General features: G+C 41.8%; 2 protein-coding genes across 3 annotated transcripts; one reads left to right on the top strand and one right to left on the bottom strand.

Moving 5' to 3' along the window:
* The first annotated feature begins 2,898 nt into the window (after positions 1 to 2,898).
* On the top strand, positions 2,899 to 12,156 carry gucy2f (guanylate cyclase 2F, retinal). The gene is made up of 18 exons (XM_056374456.1): positions 2,899 to 3,640; positions 4,339 to 4,640; positions 5,251 to 5,605; positions 5,752 to 5,836; positions 6,377 to 6,473; positions 6,633 to 6,758; positions 7,465 to 7,545; positions 7,714 to 7,890; positions 7,993 to 8,149; positions 8,332 to 8,481; positions 8,731 to 8,879; positions 9,005 to 9,168; positions 9,283 to 9,475; positions 9,776 to 9,950; positions 10,585 to 10,683; positions 10,791 to 10,885; positions 10,968 to 11,053; positions 11,699 to 12,156. The coding sequence occupies exons 1-18, from the start codon at positions 2,899 to 2,901 to the stop codon at positions 11,778 to 11,780; spliced, it is 3,315 nt and encodes a 1,104-aa protein (XP_056230431.1). The 3' UTR covers positions 11,781 to 12,156.
* A 2,140-nt stretch (positions 12,157 to 14,296) lies between these two features.
* serpinh1b (serpin peptidase inhibitor, clade H (heat shock protein 47), member 1b) lies at positions 14,297 to 18,493 on the bottom strand. 2 transcript variants are annotated; one of them, XM_056375011.1, is made up of 8 exons: positions 18,345 to 18,464; positions 17,651 to 17,682; positions 16,697 to 16,846; positions 16,366 to 16,558; positions 15,951 to 16,221; positions 15,736 to 15,834; positions 15,387 to 15,619; positions 14,297 to 15,263 (listed from the first exon to the last, which is right to left on the bottom strand). In XM_056375011.1, the coding sequence occupies exons 3-8, from the start codon at positions 16,813 to 16,815 to the stop codon at positions 14,961 to 14,963; spliced, it is 1,218 nt and encodes a 405-aa protein (XP_056230986.1). In that variant the 5' UTR covers positions 16,816 to 16,846; positions 17,651 to 17,682; positions 18,345 to 18,464; the 3' UTR covers positions 14,297 to 14,960. The 2 variants fall into 2 exon arrangements, with proteins under 2 accessions (XP_056230986.1, XP_056230987.1); XM_056375012.1 differs by lacking the exon at positions 17,651 to 17,682 and having other exon boundaries at positions 18,345 to 18,493.
* Between the last annotated feature and the right edge of the window lie 1,608 nt (positions 18,494 to 20,101).

The raw sequence follows: 20,101 nt of genomic DNA, 5'->3' as shown, positions 1-20,101 counted from the left end.
TCCATGACAAATCAAGTCTACTCTCTTTATCAAGGTGCAAAATAGAGAAGGCTAAGCATCACTGCACACTCTGTGTCCACTAGATGGCACCAGAACTAAAGCCATTCTCTAATAAGTTTACTGTGTGCAGCTGCATTGTGAAGGATCATGAAGCAACTCAAATAAACCAGCTCACTTGACATGACAGCTTCCACTGAAAGTAGAGGAAAATAAAAGAAAAAATGTTGGAAGACACAAGTGGACAGTGTGGCTGCTATATTACAGTGGAACCAGCACAGTCTGGATTAGTTTTGACCACGAGGCCTGAGATTTGTTTTGATCCTGCACAAATCTTGTTGAGTATGTACTGTATGTAGTCCAAAAGTGACAGTGAGAGGCCATACGATCTGAGCCATAAGTATTTAACTTACACTCTTGCTCATGATATGTGATATAGGCTAGGTCTACTCTCACTTATTAAAAACAATACCCCTAATTGAATATAGTCAATTGTATCTTATTTTTCTAAGTTTTTGAGATACATACTTCATAAGGTTAAACCACTTCAGTCATTATTTTAGCATCAACAACATTTGGGCCTTGCTTTGTGCTATTAAGCGGACTTTCTCAATGCACACTTCACCATAACATCAGTATAAAAATTGAAAGGAACCTAATCCTTAACTTCTTTAACTTACTTAAGGAAAATATTCTGTGCTTGGTGACTCCATTTACCTTTCACTGGTGCATTTTTTTTCCATTCATCTCCTCACTGATCCTATTTTATCTGCCCAAAGACATATTTAATCATTTATCTCCTTTTCTGCCGATACATAATTTCTAATTTACCTCCTAGCTCCTATACAGTATAATGTGAGAGATGTGTCTTTGAAGTATTTTTATATCTTTCTTTTTCTCTCTTTTTTTTGGCTTGTAAAGATTATCTATGTTTCCTTCCACAGTATCCCATACAGAGTGCAGAGCTCGTCTCAGGAGCTGCATCCAATGTGTTGTGTTCACTACTCACTGGGTGGACATTACGCTGAGTCGCCATTTCTGTCCTCTATTCCTGGATGCAGGTGTCAAGGTGTTACGTTTAAGAGGCTCATCAGCTTATGTGGGATATGGGTCAACAAAGGTGGAATCACTTTCCAACTCCTTGTGCATTTAATGCAATGTAATATTCCTGTAACTATGGATTCTATTGTATTGTGTAAAGTTTGTATAATGTTCCTTTACTGCCTCATTGTCATTAGTAGTCAGTGGTCTGGATTGAGTTTGGAGGAAAAAGGTTTTTGGCATGATATTTAATATCCTCCAAACACACAGACGCACGCACACATGCACACACACACACACGCACACACACACACACACACACACACACACACACACACACAGCTGCAGCCTGATGTTGGTTGAACTAGTCACTCCATAGCTTCTGAACAGATGAACTCTTGAGCATAAGCTCACAGCTCACCCTTATGTGGCCATTACAATTTATGAGAAGTTATGATCCTTTGATGATCTGCAAGATTATACGAGAGTCTCCATTAACTAAATTAAAACAAGTTTGTGTGGCTAACAATCGCCTTCTTTTTATTCTAACCTTCCACTGCATGGTCTCACATGGTTTTTTCAAGTCATCCATCCTGTCCATATTTTGTCTTCCACACTGTCATCCAAGGGCTTGATGTTGTGGCAACCAGCTGTTCTTGGAGTCATTTGCCAGCCAGGCTGTTTCACTAGTGGAGTCTTCTGAGAAAGAGCTGAAAAGACTGACGCAGGTGAAACGCAGCAGAACTCAGGGGACCCACAGGGAGAGCCCTTCGTTATCTTTAATGACTGCCACTCCACTAGGGTTCAAATTCATTTGATCTGTGGGACCTGGTGTGCTGCAGGCGTATTAGACCAATTACAGCACGGTTCAGGTGTCTGTGTGCGATATGGCTGAGGTGTCTCCATGGCTAGAAAAACGTGTGCATACAAAATATTTATCTCTAGTGATATAGAGGTCTAGTCTATAATGTTGTAATTTTTAGAGAAGTAAGTTAATTGATTGGGAAATGCCTTATTGCTTCTCCAGCATGAATGATAACAAGGCTTTTAGAACAGACTAAGGCCTGTTGTCAATCCTCTTATATTGTACCTCACTGGAAATGGATTAGAGAGTAACACCTACGTTTTGCCCCAGGTCACTTTGGAGGGACTTGATTGAATGGGCCTGTAGCTGACACTGGCCTCCTATATTTATAATACATCATATACTTTCCCATTTTTATTGATCAGAAACATATTTTTAGGGAGGACGGCTCATTTTTCCACCGAGTTTTTTTGCCACCTAGATTTGGATTTTTTTTTTTTTTTTTAATACATATGACAGACAGAAAACCTGAGGGCCGGGGGTGTTTTTTCCCTCCTTCAGATATGCTTCCTGTGAACAGAGGTGTTTGTGGAAACGCACAGGAGCCTTCAGAGGCTCTGACTGCGGGGCGTAAGTAGCTCTCCAGGGTGCTGAAGTTGTCTCCAAACGCGACAGACGCGAGCCCTGCCTGTCACTCTCAGCCCCGTAATCCAAACACAATGACTTTGCTGTGTCTTCGCATGAGCGACGCCGTGAATCCTCGGGGTGAATAGGTAAGGTTTTTTGGGATGGTTAGGTGAGGGTTTATGTGGAGACGGAGAAGCAGACCCGAGAGGACACCTGTGAGATTGTCTCACCGGACATTGAAGCTGTCCTGATGGCATCAAAGACATGGTAAGTTACTTCAATTTGGCCATATGGCTCATAATTCTATTCTGTAACTATTTATTCCCAGAACATTTATTTCCATCTGTCTTGCAGGTGTCACTGGTCTAATTGATAATTAATAAAGTGAACGCAAAGATTCACTTCACCTTGGACATCCTGGAAGGAAAATGCAACATATTCCTCCAAATTTCAGAGGGACGCTATGGGAGTCCAATCATCCATATATCCCCATCATTAAAAGTCGACCAACTCTAACCACACTGCCCTTCTATAACTTTCTATTATGGGTCCTCCTCGGAGTGCTGACGTTCCCTTGTTGTGTCCGATGTTTGATTTTCAAAGTGGGGGTCTTGGGGCCTTGGAACTGCGACCCTGTGTACTACAGAGCGCTGCCTGCTGCGGCCGCCAGGCTCGCTGTAAGCAGGATAAACGGAGACCTGAACCTGGATCTGGGCCTGAAAATGGACTTTATCATCCTCCAGGAGCCCTGTGAAACATCCAAAGCTCTCACCGCCTTTATTTATTATGAGAAGATGGCGGATGCGTTTCTGGGCCCCACCAATCCCGGATACTGTATTGCAGCTTCTTTGCTGGCCAAGAACTGGGATAAGGCCGTCTTCTCCTACGGCTGTGTTAACTATGAGCTGGTAGGCACCTCAGGATACCCAACTTTCGCCAGGACAGTACCGTTCCCCACTGAGGTGTTGTTCACCGTGTTGAAACACTTTAGGTGGGCCAGTGTTGTGGTGGTCTCATCCAATGAGGATATTTGGGTGGATACTGCTGGGAGATTGGCCACTGCTCTAAGGAATAAGGGGCTTGCCGTTCGCCTGGTTACACCTATTGGTATTAATGAGACAGAGGTGGAGAACACACTGAGGAAGATCCAAGCTGCAGGAGAGATCAGAGGTGAGGACCTGGGTTCATTACAGTGATAAAATATTGCTGTAAGATTATTGTATGTGTTAAAGTGAGAGATAATCATGAAGTAGAATAAAGTCGCATTGAATCTAGTTTTGAAATAGGGGCTTTATAGAAATAAATGACCATTGATATAAGAACATGGGGAGCAGATATTACATCACAGGTGAATGAGTGCAAAACGTCAGACAATCAGCTCTCCTGATTTGCTCCACAAGAATATTCTCATATCCCAGCGGTACACACCCTCTTCAGTAAGCTCAGCCATCTGACGAGGAAGCCATCTTGACTCTGTAAATTTAACCTTGTGGTTAAGGTGAACTGGGACAGCAACTTAATTTATCAGTTTCTTAATCCTACAGGCCACCCTCTCATTTTGTGAATCATTTGAACCAGTGGTTTAGTTGGAGCCATCAGCCAGTTTGCATCCAATTGAACTGAGTTTATAAATAAAATAAATAAGTCTTTCTGATCATATGATTAACATTTTGAGTAGGTATTGCAGTCACTCCACTAGAGGGGGGCACTGGAGTACTTTTTACAAGAGTGTATTTGTTCATACTAGTCACTTGCTCACACATTCAATCATTATAATACTGAAGTCACAGGTCATATTATCACTTTTCATGAGCCACTTTGTAAAAATCAAATACTTTATTGTGTGTTTTTTTCCTTGTCTGTTTCAGCCATAATCATGTGCATGCACTCAATCCTGATTGGAGGTGAGCAGCAGGCTACTTTCCTTCTCAAAGCACGGGAAATGGGTCTGACCTCGGGGAAGTATGTGTTTGTTCCCTATGACACTCTCCACTACAGCGTGCCCTACACCAACGTCTCCTACGTTCCCCTGCAAAACAACAGCAGGCTAAGGGAGGCCTATGATGCTGTGCTCACTATCACTATGGCCTCTGAGCCTTTGTCTTTCAACGAGGCGTTCACTGCCGCCAAGAGGAGTGAGGAACTGACGCTGGCCGTGCAGGCAGAGCAGGTAGGAACTTTTAGGATGATACACTAGGGAGTTAAAGGAAAGGGTCCCACTTTTTAAAGTCTGTCTTAAAACTATTCACATGCCCATTTTTACACTGAAAAACTTAAGTCGCTGAAGTGATCCTTTCCTAGTATCAATGTAAGGGATAGGGAGCAAAAATCCACATCCTCAATACATGCAAAATGTGTTCAAGAGTCATTGTGAATTAGAGAAATCAAATAGGTATCTTCCAAAGTCAGTCTTTATTAGTATGAAAGTCCATCTTTTTGTTATTCCTCTGCTGTAGTTCTATAAGAAAGCACAGTCTAGGGATTTATTATTTTGTGCATTTTATAATGAATATCAGTGTTACATGCCCTTTAATTAGCAAAAAGTGAGTGGGTTTCCTGTTGCCTTTCTTCCCCCCATATACCCCATGGAGTCTTTCCAAGGATATTTCTCATTTGAACTCATGTTTATCGTGCTATAAACATCCCATATGTAGTATTTTTGCCTGCATTTTCAATTGCTAACTCTCTTTATCAGAAACATTCATTTTTAGTGATATAATATAGTAACACATCATGTCTTCTCTTGTGCCCCAACCAACAACCCTTGATCATCCTTGCAGGTTAACCCCCTGTTTGGGACCATCTATAACAGTATCTACCTCCTGGCTAAGTCCATCCACAATGCCAGGAGAGCAGGCATGCAGCTGTCCGGCTCGAACCTGGCGTACTTCACAAAGAACACAACCTTTAGCGGTTTCAACCAGAAGGTCAAGGTGGACACTGCTAGGGAAATCAAGACCAACTATGTCATCCTGGACACTGACAACAGTGGGAGCCAGCTGTACCAGACTTATATCGTGGATCTGACGTCCGGAGAGCTTAGTTTTGCAGGGAGGTCCATTAATTTTCCAGGAGGAACCCCTCCACCGTCTGATTCCAAATGCTGGTTTGAAAAGAATGCCATCTGCTCAGGAGGTACGATATTTCAGTTTGGCATTTGTATACAGTCTGTTGTGTTTACTCAAGTCTTCACAGTTTTATGGCATGTATTTCATACATTTTGTAATTTATTCCTCAACCATAATTTCCCACACCATCAAGTTACCTGTTGTCGTCCTCAGGTGTGGAGGTCGTCTATATCGTAGTGGTCTTGGCTGTCATCTTGACTCTGGCTGTAGGAGGGCTCGGTATAAGTCTTTATATCAGGTACAGCCTGTAAATACAAACTGGTTCATGTTATGTAGAATTATACAGATGAAGCCTTGTGTTTCTCTTCCATTCTTTCTGCCTCCATCTTTCCTACCATTTCTCTCATACTCATTGGTGTGATTTGCACAATAATAGATTTTCTGTGTAAAGGCTCGAGAATAATAAAGGACGATTGAAGGGACAGCCCCCTAAAGCCTTAGCAATGAAATACAGTCAGCCACATTTTTGAGTTTTGGGAGTTTGACTCTGGCTAACATTTCAGACAAACCAAGTGAGGATTTCAATTAGTTATTTAAAAACCACACTATTGATCACCTTGACCTATGGCAATAAGTCAAAGAAACCTTTTAAAATGTCCTTGAAATTACTGCATGCTGTGACTTTACAGATATCAAAAATCCTGACTCTTCTTATGTATCTTCCAACCTCACGAATACACGCTAACACTGGACTAAAAGTAATTCTCCTACAAGGATTTCTTTGCTCCAAAGACGATCTCCAAGACAGTTTTTTATCTTTTCTAAATCTCATTGAAAGGCGGCGACTTCAACAGATCCAGCTGATCAAAGGTCCCAATCGGATCTTGCTTACCTTGGAGGATCTCACTTTTATCAACCCCCAGCTTAGCAGAAAGGTAATCAGCCTCACTGTATCTTAGTTTCCAATATGAAATTAAACTTTAACTACTCTATTGACCACAATTTTATCTGCATTCCTTGGACATGACACACTGAATCTTTCAGGATACAACTCATTTCTATTAAATCTTCCCCTGGTGTTTGATGTCCCACAGAAAATCACTTTGGAGGATCTGAGCGAGTCTAAGAGCGCTCTGGAGGAGAAATCTGCAGACCGCTCACACTCTGTAAACAGCATGCAGACAGCTACTCATGAGACAACAAATGTAGCCGTGTATGAGGTAGGTTACACTGCAATACTGAGTCATTGCACTTGTTACTTCAACCTGTACTGCAAAACAATATTAAAACATTTAATTAAAAATAAAATGGTAAGTATCTGTTGAGGGAGTGAAGGGTGTCCTTGTGAAGCACATGTCAGGGCCATTCATTCTAAGTGGTACTGGGGGTTCAAGTAAGGTTAAACCTTTTGGTTAAAGGTGGAGTAGAGTCAATTGTTCTGGTTAAAGTTCAAATAAGGTGTTGTTCACGTTTTTGTTCTTTCTAATTAAATCACTTTCACTTGTTTTGTATAAACATGTATCCTGTAAGATTTGTAATCTGGAATTAGTGCAATACCTACATACCTACAAACACCTCCAAGATTCTCAGTCATTCAAGAAAAGTAAAATTGAGGGCAACTGGACTTGGTTGTAGATATGTGAAGACATTTCACCTCTCATCCAAGAGGCTTCTTCAGTTCTGATTTACTGGTGAAGCTTGTTCAGAACTGTAGAAGCCTCTTGGATGAGAAGTGAAATGTCTTCATGTATCTACAACCAAGTCCAGTTGCTCTCGATTCAACTTTACTTGCATTGTTCATTATCACGACAATGGTATATTGCCACATTTTGAAGCAAAAATGAAAACACACAGTCTTTAAGGAAGTAAACCCTTCCATTTTTTACCTGCAACATTTCTTCTGTAACAACATGGCTCCTCTTCCAGGGCGACTGGGTTTGGCTGAAGAAATTTGAGGAGGGCCACTTCAAGGAGGTGAAGCAGAGCACCACAAAGATTTTCACAAAGGTAGAGAAACATGTCTTGACTTGTGGGGGGATAACAACGGACACAAAGTAGAATCCTCACTCAAATTAAGTGGTTTGGAAAAGCTACACATTTTTATTGTGTGTATCTTAACATACCTTCTTTTCTTCTGTCCTTGCATTACCTGTTTATCCACCTATGTGCTCTCAGATGAAGGACCTGAGAAACGAAAATGTCAATCCATTCCTGGGCTTCTTTTCGGACTTCTCCATGTTTGCGGTGGTGACGGAGCACTGCTCGCGGGGCAGTCTGCAGGACCTGCTGAGGAACGAGGACGTTAAATTAGACTGGATGTTCAAGTCCTCACTTTTGCTTGATCTCATCAAGGTAAACATAAATATGATAACCCTGTTTGTCATTTTGCCATGATTTTCAAAAGTGAATTTTACCTCTGATATATTATGTGAGTTGGATGTGTTTTGCTTCCAGGGTATGAAATACCTTCACCACAGAGAATTCCCTCACGGCAGACTAAAATCTCGTAACTGTGTGGTTGACGGACGTTTTGTCCTCAAGATTACTGACTATGGCTTCAATGAGCTGCTGGAGTCTCAGAAAGCTCCCATAGAGGAACCTCCACCTGAAGGTAAGAGCGTAACCCCAACCTGTTGGAAATCACAACACAGTTCCATTTTTTTGGAAGACAATATAAATATAAATCATCTGTGATTTATTTTTTTCACTGGTAGTGTCCAGTGATGTATACACAAAACGTCGCCAAATCTGTCTTCATTGGCTGATATCGAATTCTTTCTTTTGTCCTCTCAGATCTATTTTGGACAGCTCCAGAGTTCCTGAGAGACCTTGCAAGCTCACGTAAAGGGACCTATAAAGGAGATGTGTATAGCTTTTCTATTATCCTCCAAGAGGTGGTGGTCAGAGGGCCGCCATACTGCATGCTGGGTCTACCACCTGAAGGTACTGTATGCATCCATTACAAAGGAGGAGATGCTGATTAAGAGAAGCAGACAAATTAGAAAGGAGTTTTTCAAATGTTTTGAGACAAGTGAGATGTAGATTTCAGGAACATCTCACCAACACAACAGCCACCACCAATTTGTTTGTTTGTGGCAGCAAAGCTCACAGCCAACAGTGTGACAAAATACTGCTACAAATTCTTGTTTGACACTGGATTAATGTGTCCCATCTCCACCATCTCCTCACCAGAGATCATCCGTAAGGTAAAGAAGCCTCCTCCAATGTGTCGCCCCACCGTGGCCCCGGACCAGGCTCCACTGGAGTGTATCCAGCTGATGAAGCAGTGCTGGAGTGAACTGCCTGACCGCAGACCAAACTTTGACGAAATCTTTGACAGGGTAACTTTTTGGAGACACCGATGTGTGATATTATTCCAAACTATACAGTTGTTATTTCACTCACGTAAACCAGTTTTAAAAAATATTACACTGTTTAACATGAATCTGTATTTTGTTACAACTAGTTCAAGCTCATCAACAAGGGTAAAAAGACCAACATCATTGACTCCATGCTAAGGATGCTGGAGCAGTACAGCTCCAACCTGGAGGACCTCATCAGAGAGAGAACAGAAGAGCTGGAGGTGGAAAAGCAGAGAACAGAAAAACTGCTGTCTGAGATGCTCCCACCGTGAGTTAACCACACACCATGATCCAATCCACACTGTGAAGTTAGGAAATAAATATACTGTTTGTTGCATGATTATCTGAATCTCATCTCACTTTTCTGCCTCTCTGTCTTCAGTTCTGTGGCCGAGGCTCTGAAGACTGGTGCCACAGTGGAGCCAGAGTACTTTGACGAGGTGACAATCTACTTCAGTGACATTGTAGGTTTCACCACCATCTCTTCGCTGAGTGATCCCATCGAGGTGGTCGACCTTCTCAATGACCTCTACACTCTGTTTGACGCTGTGCTCAGTAGCCACGATGTCTACAAGGTCAGAAAGCATGCTTGATATTCATAATACACTCTCATTTTCAATCAATGTGTTTGAAAATGAGTGATATGTTTATGGAGTTTGCAGAGTTTAAGGCTTATGAATGCATCCCTCCAGCATCTTAGCAATATTCACAGAAATGTTGTTTCAACCTGACACTGTGGAGTGATCAACAGGAGGTGTACTTAGTAAACAGGTATAGCACAAGACCTTAAAGAGACCTGAAAGCTACTGTTTGAGCCATGTAACCAGTAACCAGTGACACATTCTTGTCCATAACTAAATGTTGGCATTGCCCAGGTGGAGACCATTGGTGATGCTTACATGGTAGCATCAGGTCTGCCAAAGAGAAACGGCAACAAGCATGCTGCTGAGATCGCCAACATGTCTCTGAACATCCTCAGCTCAGTGGGAACCTTCCATATGCGGCACATGCCAGATGTTCCCGTCAGGATACGAATAGGAATCCACTCAGGTGAGTCCAGTTCAAAGCCAGAGTCCTCATCACATCATTTTACACCTATTAACATTCTGCTCCAGTTGAGCAGGTGGTCCAGTACCTCTGTACAGCCATTTGTAGAATACATAAAATTGAACACCATCGTGACCGGTCATTGTAGGACTGATTTTGACATGTAAAATGAACGATATGTCCTCAGTCTACGTCAAAGGTGACAAATATCCATATATTCCCCTACTGTAAAAATAAGGCTTCAGTGTTGAGTGTTAAGTAACGAATGAGTTGAGTAACTAATACAGGCCAAATACACCAACACAATAGCTTTCATGGTCTTGAATCTTACTCTGTTATGTCCCAGTCTCAGTTTTGACTCAGTTTCACTAATAAGAGTCTCACTATTGAATCCAGCTCTAGACTGGACAAGCTCCAGGTCTTATTTCATCTCCCTCTCTTATGTGCAGCTGGAACACACATGCAGAAAAATACATGTAATACATATAGTGAAGGCTATACAACTGATACTTCAGTGCGTAAGATGCAGCAACCATATATCAAATGAGAAACAACAAAAACAATCAGAGAGTGATACAGCTACTCTTTTTCTTAATCATATTATTCTGCATATCTGTCTGTTTTTTTGTGTTTGCAGGGCCCTGTGTTGCTGGGGTGGTAGGTCTGACTATGCCGCGGTACTGCCTTTTTGGAGACACCGTCAACACTGCCTCTCGTATGGAATCCACTGGGCTGCGTGAGTATCACACCGAACACATCACCCACTGTGTTTTTTTGTGTTGCTTCATGTTTTGTTTTTTGTTTCTTGGTCCAATCTCTTTCTCTCTTCTCTTCTGCCATCAGCTTATAGAATCCATGTGAATATGAGCACTGTGAAGATCCTCCATTCTCTTAATGAAGGTTATAAAATAGAAGTCAGAGGCAAGACAGAGTTGAAGGTAACATTTAACCTCAGTGTTGGCAAATATTTTGACACTCTCAGATTTTCTTATCCATGCCTTTTTTGTTTTTTTCTGCTAGGGTAAAGGTATTGAAGAGACATACTGGCTCGTGGGGAAAACAAACTTTACAAAGCCTTTGCCAAAACCACCAGAGATCAAACCAGGGTAAGAGATTCAACTCACTGTTATTATTCTCATTATCAACTCCCATCTGATCGAAAATTGCCTAACTGCCATTAACCTGCGATTGACACACGACTCATGCAAACTGCAACTATCCGCATGTCACTTCAGGGAAAACAATCACGGGCTGAACCCTGAGGATATAGCCGCGTACAGGAGAAAGAAAGCCGAGAAAAAGGCTTGACCTTCTTAGTTCAAACACAGGAGGTAGAGACCTGCATGCCAGCTGGTGTTGTGTTGTGTTGTGTTGTGGAAATGTCATCGTGGCTGATTTGATGTGACCAAAGTCAACCATTGAGCCTGCGCAGACACAATTCCCTCTCATTGAGTTCTGAACCTTAGTCGTGGCTTTGTGATTTACGATTCTCATTAATCTCTTGATCTTATCATCTTCTACATGTTCTTAATCAGATTGGTGAAAGCCCTCTTTGTTGACTTCATTTACTTTGTGGCTGGCACATTTTCATAATTAACTTCTAGCATTCGTTTTACTGTTTGTGCTTTTTGTGTGCTTTGTGGTACTCTTTCATAGTGTTTCTGTTTCTTTACATCCTAGAGCCCTGCTTAAGAATGAATGTCTCTGTAAAATACAATATTGGTCTGAACTCCCTCCTCTGTCTTTACTAGGGATAACTGGCAGGAGATGGTGACAGAGGAGATCAAGACACTATTTCGTAAGGCCAACAGGCAGGTGGACAACAAGATCTAAATGAGAGGAAGAGGAGCAAAGATATGAAAGAAGCAAAACCAGAAACATCCGGAGAAAGAAAGAGACAAAGAGCTGGGAGGGGCAGGCAGAGCAGACGAGGCACCACGCAGCCTCTCACTGTGGCTTAATGCAGACTTGTTTAATAGGATTGTCCATCGACTGGCTAATCTGCCTGCAGCCAACGCAGCAGAACGCAACGGTGCTAATGTAATGAGAGTTGTCGCATTACCTGCCTACGTATCTGCTGCCGAGAAGCACAAGGAAAGTGCACCCGCTCCTTAATGAAGGATGCACTCATTCACTCCTCTCTACACACACTGGCCACTGAGTGGTCACCTATTTCAGGGCAACCAGAGGTTCACCCGTCGGAAGATTGAACGCCCCAAAACGCCTATTTCAAAATGAAATGTTTGGTTTTTTTCTGCTTATAATGTCTGTTTTTAGTTTGTCATGAAAGCTCATAATAGAGTTGTGGAGCCAAGCCTGTTACTTAGCTATGGTTGAATATTATATTATGTTATTAGCCCTCCAAGGCTGGAGGCAAAGGCTGCTATTGTATATAACTATCAAAAGAGAAGAAGAGAAATTTGCCACTTTTATTTCTACTCTACTAGAGCTGAATGAGAAGGAACAGTCAGTCCAGTCCATACATGCCCCTTCCTATAAATTGTCTAATTATTTATTTTTTTAAAGATGTCACCCTCTTATTGATTGCCACTAATGAAAAGGAAAGATTATTTTTCTTTTCTGCTATAGTCAATGGAATTTTACTATTTCCAAAGTGCTCAGTGGTTGATTTATTCCACTAACACGTTGTTGTAACACTTGATATCATCATCTATAATTCTGGTTGAAGTAAATTGAGTTGACTGATACAGCTACATGCTTCTGCTACATCTCTGAATGATATGACACTCCTGCTATCAATAATAGTCCTGTAATACGAAGCTATGATGTGAAAAGAAATTATTCATAATAGATCAACATTTCAGCTTTTTTTTCTTTTCTTTTTTTTTTTGCATATTATTCTGTTATCACAGTTAACTTTACATCCTCTCTTTAATGTGTCAATATAAGAACACAATCTGTGTGTGTGCCTGTTCACGCAACAATTTTATTTACAACATCAACCCACCTTTCTTGACTACAGAGTAACTTTTGTACATAAATCCATAGATGTTTATGTCTGCGTTCAGGGAAGCAAGCTGAGTGTACAACATTAATCATATCTGGGAGTGTGACTGCTCACTTTGCACCCTTCTACTCGGGTACATTAAAACACTTCCAGAGTGTCAGGTATAGTTTCCCTCACAGAAGCATGGTGATGTGTGCGAGCTGTGCACTGGCTGAACACCGCCATCTAGTGTTCAAATTAAGACATTTGCTAAGAAGCATTGAACAGATTTTTTATTATTGAGTGCTTTGAAGTAAAAGAATAAAAGCGACAAAATGTAGATGCTGATGCAGTTTATTGAAATGGCATGTAGGTGTAGGGGAATACCTGAGAGCACAAATTTAAAAGAAAAACATGAATCCAAATAAATGATAATGATATTAATATGTTACTTCGTAGAAATGTATTCTTCAAAGTTTTGACCTAAATCCCAAAATATAAAGTCTCATCTCAACCAAACCTTAGACAATTATTGTCTTTTTTTTAAACAACAAATGGAAATAATCCCCTTATATTCTATGATTTTAATGTTGACTATAGGAGAAGCGTAATTCATGCTTGGTGTACAGCAAAGTCAGTCAGAGACTTGCACATTGTGTAATTTATATGTTGTTATTTTGTCTTGTGTATTATTCCTGCACTGCAAAGTACAATGTGCATGTAAATACAACATGATAAAATAATTAAACCATTGATTTGTAACATCATAATTATCTTGCTTATAGTCGTTTTACTCTTTACAACCAGAGGGTGGTGCTACAGCTCTTACACGGAAAAAAATCTAAGCCATTTACTGTATTTCTTACAAAGGGGTTGTATTATTTATGTGATAACAAAAGTCTTGAGCTAATGTTTTGAGTGTGTGAAAGGTGTTAAAAACTACTGATTTTGATTCTTTTGTTGACCCACTGTTGAGGTGCAGCTACACCTTTTCATTTGCTGTGCTGGAACGGCAGGAGATTAAGTTCCCCACTCACCATGATAACCCTGCACTCCAGTTTTTCCACCGCAGAGTCAGCTTTTCCTCTGGTTGGGACGTCCTAACAAAGATCCCACTTATTATTAAGGCTAGTGGTGGTTAAAGAAATGAACCACCAAATTCTCTGGCTGGTTATCTACAGCAGATTAGCAGTATGAGGAAAGGGCGGCCATTGTCATGTCCCTGCATTCCAGAGATGGCAGGATTGTTTGACCTCTAGTCAACTGGAAAGATTGTTATCCCTTTTCCTTTGAGATGTTAACTCTTGCGTGCTCACATTCCTCTGTTCAGCACTCCAGAGGACTGTATCAACTGCTTTTTTGTTGTATTCAGGCATGCTTTTATAAAAACAGGACACACACACAAAGAGCATTTCCTTTATTTTTATTGGAAAATGAACACATGATTTCATAAACACACAGTTCCAACAGCTTCTTTGTGGAAAATACCTGCAGCAACAACTGTATGGTTGGCAAGTGGACATAAATTAAGCATCAGACGTTTGCCACCTTTCCACTGCAAACTCAGCTTGTGTAGACGAACAATTCAGTGCAGTGCAGACTGGAAGCAAAATAAGGGAGGGAGTGAGACAGATCTGTAAGACAAGCTTGTGCAAAGATCTTTTTTTCTTTAAACATTAAAGATACTGCAAGAAGAGCACATTAATCATGGCTGAACCACAATTGCAAAAATAGAATGTAAAGAAAAAGAGATCATACTTAATATAAGCATGTTGTCTGTTGTGCCAACTGCTTTTCGTTTATGGAAATCTCAAATGAGGCAAATATTTGTGTTTTTCTGTGTGATTAAGGACATAATTCAATCCAAGGAGGCTTAACGCTGAGGCTTAAACATACAAAATTGTTCCCTGGGAAGGTGTAGTGTGTCTAAAAACAGTAAGCTCAGATTTTCAGTCCACAGATTGTCTATTGGAATGTGCTCATGAGGTAACAGTAATACCAAAATGCACACACAGGATCCTGACATAATTTCACAAAGCTACCCAAAGTGATTCACAACATTAACATTATAGCTCATCACGCATCTTATCTCCTTTGGGTCTAACCACTCTGCCAATGTAAAGGATGGAGTTGGTCTTGTTGTCCTTCACCAGGAAAATGAAGGGGTGATCTACGTAGAAAAGTTTGGGGTTCCTCAGCTTTTCGGTGCCGAAGATGTTGGTGTCGAACGGATTTCCCTCCACGTCCAACTCCAGGGCCGATGCGTGGAAGACGTTGGAGAGGTAGAGGTCCTTCTTTCCAGAGATGTTGGACAGGTCAGCCTTGGCTTTGTCCACAGCCTCGGTCAGGCCGAGCTCAGCCAAGTGTTTCTGGAGAAGACAAAGAGACAGATTTGCTCAACACACAGGGTTAAGGTTATTTTTGTTTGATGTCTGATTTTTGGATATCTATGTTGTGATAACCATCAAATCACCAAATTGCCACCAATTTACCTGCAGATTGTGGCTGACTTCCACAGAGATTTTAGGAAGAGAGATGGCCACAGGTTTGTTCTCCATCTTGCTGAGCCAAGTGTCCACCTGCTTCCTGGTCAGGAGTTTCTCCAGGCGGTTCAGGGGCTCCAGGTGGTAGGGCATGATGAGGATCATGGAGGCCTGCTTCTTGCCCAGAGGCATGTTCAGCACAAAGATGTTGTTCGCTGTGTCCTCATAGAAGTCATACAGACCTGTGAAGCGCAGTCAGACTAATCAGATACCTTATCTTGCTTGGATTTTTGTTGAGGCAGCTATGAAGCTCTGAAGACATAATAAGATCAGAAGCAGAGATGATGGAGAGACTCACCTGTGCGATGCATCATGGGAACTCCAACGGTGAATGAGCGAGTAACCAGGAAGCCTCGGTTGTCCACCATTTTATGATGGAACTTTTCATCCCAGTGAGCTGTGGGACGAAATATTAAAAGACTCTGTTATACCTCTGTACAGTCACGTTTCAGAGTTATGATCAAAAATGTGAAACATACCAGGCTCGGAATCAGAAATACTGTTTATACTCACGCTTGAAGAACATGGCATTGACAATCATGGCTCCATCTGGGTTCTGCACGTCCTTGGTGATCTCAGGCAGTTTGCCATCTGTTGACTTCGCCGCCCATTCATTGATGGAGTTCACGGCGCTCCTCTTGTCCCTGAAGTTGATTTTCGAATGGTCGTAGTTGTAGTGCTTCTTGCTGCTTTTCACAAAATCGTCAGCGAAGGAAACGGAGCTGGGGCCGTAGAGGCGGTTGTTGATCTTCCAGGTAGTATTGCGTGTCTTGGCGTTGCTCACCTGGGATGAAGCAACATATAATCAGACAAATGTGCAAAAGTTTGAAACTATTGAGGGTCTATATTGAAGCCTCTTCTGGTACCAAAATTTAAAATTGTTGATAATGAGGTCTAATGTATTGTGTTTTATATTTGTTCTTCATACCTCAGAAAGCAGCTCAGACAACCCTGAGTGCAGATGCTCATCCTTCAGTTTGTCAGCACTCAGCACGGTCTTGACCTGGGAGGCAGTGGAGGCCTTTCCACCAAGAGCCACCATCCCCAGAGAGGAGGCCACCACCACAGGAGAGATGAGGATGTTCTCTGTGTCTTTCTCCTTTGCCATGTTGTGGTAGAGGCTAAATCAAAATCACAAAAACAATTATTTACTTATGTTTTTCTAAGAAAAAAGTGCTTAAGCAAATCTATAGAAATAATTGAGACTATAATCAGGCCACTTTATGTTACAAATGTATAATCATAATACGGATGCAGACCTAAAAGCCAGGTTAGCGCTGTTGTCAGCCAGCGTGGTGGCATGGCTGCTCAGCTTCTTGTCCTCTGCAGAGGCCACAAGGGCCAGCAGACAAAGAGCAACAACGTTGGTCATCCACATCCTGTCTGTCTCCAAAAGCAGCTGTAGCAGCCTGCGAAAAAGGAACAAAAGAAAAAGATATGGGTTAATATGACTTAATCTGGGTTGTTTGAGTGAAATCAAATAAAGCATATGCAAGTATTGAGTTTGAGATGGAAGGCACATGTCAGAATATATCCTCAGAGAGACTTTGTGGAATTGATACATATCCGAACTATATTTAGTTTTTAAAACTATAAATTCAGCAGAAAGAAAATGTGAAACTGCCCGGACACAGAATGGGATGTGATGACGTAGATGCAGGGAGGGGTTGGCTCAGCCCACACAGAAGCTCGGGATGGCCTCCAGTTTGAGGCAGACATGTTGCCCGCCACGTCAGCAGCAACTGGAGGCTCAGCTGTACAGCTGGAGCTGCTGTCCACTCGGAGTGTAGCTGTGTGCTGACTCAAGGGTGTAATATGATACCTCCCTATTCTCTACATTTCCTGTAATTGACGCAAACTGTTGCACATCTGCACTTTAATGACCTCAAGCGCTTGTTTTTCTTGAGCCAGTAGAAATAAGGATCAGAAATCCCTATGTTTGATGCATTTGCATGTTCTCTGTAGCGACACCCTGAGCCATCTTTTTGTCCTAGAGAAGGGTGTGTGCCTGATGTAGGCTGTATCTAACTCATCCCATCACTTCAAACAAAGGACCAAATGTATATAGCCTGAGGTTGCAATTAACCAGCTGCCCTGACGTCTCTGAACACGTTTCTGTCTCCTCTCCACCAGTGCAGACATATGTTGCCAGTATCTCAGTATTTGCATATTTGTGATACAGCAGAAATGACTTTTGCATCATGTTCGGATACCTTGAGTTGTTTTGATGTCTGCGATTTTCATTCTGAAAGACAAGAGGTGTACGTAGTAATCTCCACAGAGCAGGCAAGGAAACATTATTCAGGCTCTGATGGAAACAGTCTGTGTTGTCTAATTTCTCCTTCTTATTCCCCAGTTTTCATCCGTTAAACTTCAAATGTCTAAGTTATTGTAGTAGTTAGTCATCACTTGTTCACAATCAGACACGTAAGCTGTTTTCATTGGCTGTGTGTGACCCAGAAAAAAACTTTCATCCAATCAGCTGTGCCACGGTAGAGAAGCACGGATTTCTAGAGGACAGATTTGAACCTCTCCTCAACAAATAGTGACAGGTCAAAGTTAATAAAAAAGCCAGATTAGGTGCATATACAGAACATTTTGGTGAATTTGCAGTTAAATGCCTTTAAATAGACGACAAAGCACTGGCATGCTGGAGGGAAAAAGCTTTGCTGAGATTGCATGAAAACTTTAAGCTCTGCCAACAAATCTGTCTTTGTTTTCCTCGCAAATAAGTTAAAGATATTCTGTGAAATATGCAGGTCAAACAGCCAGAGAAATAGCAGAAGATTTCAAACTGGTTAAAATGGAACAATGCTGCGCTGTAACATTAAACCTTAACAACAAAGCAGCCCATTCACCCTCTGCATTCCTTCCTGAAAACAAAGACAGTTATCTTCCAATCCTCACCTGGCACAGAGTCGCAGGGTTTCTCTTCTGAGTTGTGTCCTGTGGATTGTGTAACTGTAGCACACTCTCCTGCTCTATATAGCCCGAGAGAGAATTTTCTAGAAGTGGGAATGGGATATTCAAATGAGGCTGTCTGTATTTTCCCCAGGAAGTTGGGAGCTGGGACGTCCCACAGGCTGGAAAGAAGGGGGTCGGCTGGAGTCAACTCCTCAGACCTGATCTGGGTTCAGCTTCGAAACTTTCCAGATGAGCGGCTGCAGAGAGAAACTCAGAGGAAATCTGATTGTGGGTCAGTTGTGGCCGCTGTTGTATAAAGATACTCCTCAGCCTCTAGGTTCTAATGCTGTTTGCTGACTCAATCTGCAACATTGGTTTCATCACATCTAAAAGATAAAGATAAAACTGTGTTTTAATATGAACTTAATGATTCTTATGCATAAGAAAATACAGGATGTGGCATGCCAAAGCTTGTTTTTGCAGTTGTTGCAACTTGGAGTGTGTGAGCCTCTCTTGGACACCACCCCACTGCATTCTCAGCAGACAAGACACCAGTGAATGGAAACAACTGTTCTCAGAGGACACGCAGTAATTTATTGTAGTTAACCTCATTAGACTGATGTGTAGTTTCAAATGGAAACGTCCAGAGCTGTAAAAAGCTTCATTCAAGTTGTAGCCATGCTTCACAGAAGTTGCCAGATCTCCAGCCCTGCCCCCACCCGTACCCCCACCCCCACAGCGCCACGTCTGTCCAACTCAGCTGCCGATTGCAGGGTGCTGGAAGGATGGGGGTGTAATGCAGGACCACTGTCATAAAAACTGTCATGTCCTGACCAGGGCCTCCTTTGTTCTGTGCAGGAACATTTTAAACAAAATAAGGGGTACGTGTAATGTATGGAAATCTGTTCAGTCTTTACTGATCGATATTAAAGACATCAAAGATGAACAGCTATAATGTCAACTCTGTCAACACATTATGTGCAGTATAAAATACTGATCATGATGTTTAACACACACTACTTTACAACCAGAGGGATTACCAAATTCCTCCTCTTTTGCAGCTCTCAGCACACTGTCCTGACATGCCAACTGATGACTGACTGGCCTTTTTTTCAATGACTGGTTGCGGGAGGCATCAAGAAAGTTCTACGAAGGTTTGAGGAAAACAAATCTCCAAATCCTAACTCCTTATTGAAATCATGCTCACTAGGATCTCACATGATCGGGGGCAGGCTTGCAGCCGCTTCGCTCCGGTGAGGGGGTTGTTTGTCACTCGGAAAAAAGCACCAGGAGCTACAGTTTACACTCAAATTCCTCAGCATGTGAGTGCGGGCAATTTCTGGATCAGACAAGCCTGGTCAGAGCTCCTATTACACTTAATCTCCATTTAAAAAGCACTCCTTTCATTGTCTACCTAATGTGGTACAAAGGCACAGACAGAGGATGTGAAGGCAGCTCATGGACAGGAAACATGAAAGACTGCGTATAGTTAGGCATTCATTTTGTAACACTACATAATCTCATGGCAAATTCAGCGTTGTGATACTGCATTGTAATGTTAGCTTTACAGAAAAACTGCCCTGTTACACACAAGAATCATGCAGAAAGGTATCTTTACTGACAACAGAACAAGATGTTAATTCTTTGTTTTTTTAAGGAAGGATAAAAGAGACACAGGGGTCCTCCAAGACCACACACCCTGTGTGTGACCTCTTTATGCTGTCTATATATATACCATGTGTCTACGTGTCTGTGTGAGC

Source organism: Seriola aureovittata, chromosome 4 (genome assembly GCF_021018895.1).
Source record: "Seriola aureovittata isolate HTS-2021-v1 ecotype China chromosome 4, ASM2101889v1, whole genome shotgun sequence".
Classification (NCBI taxonomy): domain Eukaryota; kingdom Metazoa; phylum Chordata; class Actinopteri; order Carangiformes; family Carangidae; genus Seriola; species Seriola aureovittata.
This window is presented reverse-complemented; position numbering and strand designations above follow the sequence as displayed.